Source organism: Lipotes vexillifer, unplaced genomic scaffold (assembly GCF_000442215.2).
Source record: "Lipotes vexillifer unplaced genomic scaffold, Lipotes_vexillifer_v1.1 scaffold306, whole genome shotgun sequence".
Classification (NCBI taxonomy): Eukaryota; Metazoa; Chordata; class Mammalia; order Artiodactyla; family Lipotidae; genus Lipotes; species Lipotes vexillifer.
In genome coordinates this window covers 994,942-996,007 of record NW_006789814.1, presented here as the reverse complement: position 1 = coordinate 996,007, position 1,066 = coordinate 994,942, and the positions used below count along the sequence as shown (strand labels likewise).

General features: G+C 71.8%; 1 protein-coding gene across 1 annotated transcript in view; it reads left to right on the top strand.

The window, feature by feature from the left end:
* Positions 1–326: 326 nt before the first annotated feature.
* SHISA9 (shisa family member 9) overlaps positions 327–1,066 on the top strand; it is a 294,614-nt gene continuing 293,874 nt past the window's right edge. Inside the window, exon 1 of the mRNA XM_007462812.1 lies at positions 327–1,045. Within this exon, the coding sequence (XP_007462874.1) occupies positions 483–1,045 (563 nt within the window). The 5' untranslated portion in view covers positions 327–482. The remainder of the gene's footprint in view (positions 1,046–1,066) is intronic.

The following is a 1,066-nucleotide window of genomic DNA, read 5'->3' as shown; positions in this document are numbered from 1 at the left end:
CTCTGCCCGCCCTCTTCCCCCTCCCCCTTCCCTCCTGCCCTCCCTTCATTCCACAAGTGTTGCTTGCTTAGCTCTCTCCGGCGCACTTGGCCAGCTGGAGAGGTGAGAGGGATCCTGCGAGCGGGCGCGGGGCGGCGAGTCCAGAGCCGCCGGCCGAGGGGAGGCGCGGACAGACCGACTCGCCCTTGCTCTCCGGCCCCCGCCTCCCCCTGTGGCCATCCGGACCTGCACCCCGCGCTTGCCCCCGCTCCTCCTCCCCCCGCCCGGCCGGCGCGCTCCTCCCCGACCGGCCCCTCGGCGCGCTGCGCGCTGGAGGCGAACGCGGGCTGAGCCGAGCGCAGTGGCCGCCGACCACCGAGCGCCCCGCGCCGCTCCCTGCATGTGCGGCCTGCAGCAGCCTCGGCAGCTTCGGCCGCGCCTCGAGAGGCGGCTGCAGCGGCTCCAGCGGCGGCCGAGCGGCCGAGCCCGGGCTGGGAAACACGATGCGCCGCGTCCTCCGGCTGCTCCTCGGCTGCTTCCTCACCGAGCTGTGCGCCCGCGTGTGCCGGGCGCAGGAGCGAGCGGGGCACGGGCAGCTGGCGCAGCTGGGCGGCGTGGTGGTGCTGGCGGGGGGCAACCGCTCGGGGGCCGCCTCCGGAGAGGTTGGTGAGGGCGTGGGGGTCTCGGACGCACCCCCGACTCGGGCGCCCACGCCGGACTTCTGCCGGGGCTACTTCGATGTCATGGGCCAGTGGGACCCGCCGTTCAACTGCAGCTCGGGCGACTTCATCTTCTGCTGCGGGACTTGTGGCTTCCGGTTCTGCTGCACGTTTAAGAAGCGGCGACTGAACCAGAGCACCTGCACCAACTACGACACTCCACTCTGGCTCAACACCGGCAAGCCCCCAGCGCGCAAGGACGACCCCCTGCACGACCCCACCAAGGACAAGACCAACCTGATCGTTTACATCATCTGCGGGGTGGTGGCCGTCATGGTGCTCGTGGGCATCTTCACCAAGCTGGGGCTGGAGAAAGCGCACCGGCCCCAAAGGGAGCACATGTCCAGGTGGGCTGCCTTCCCCCCCCC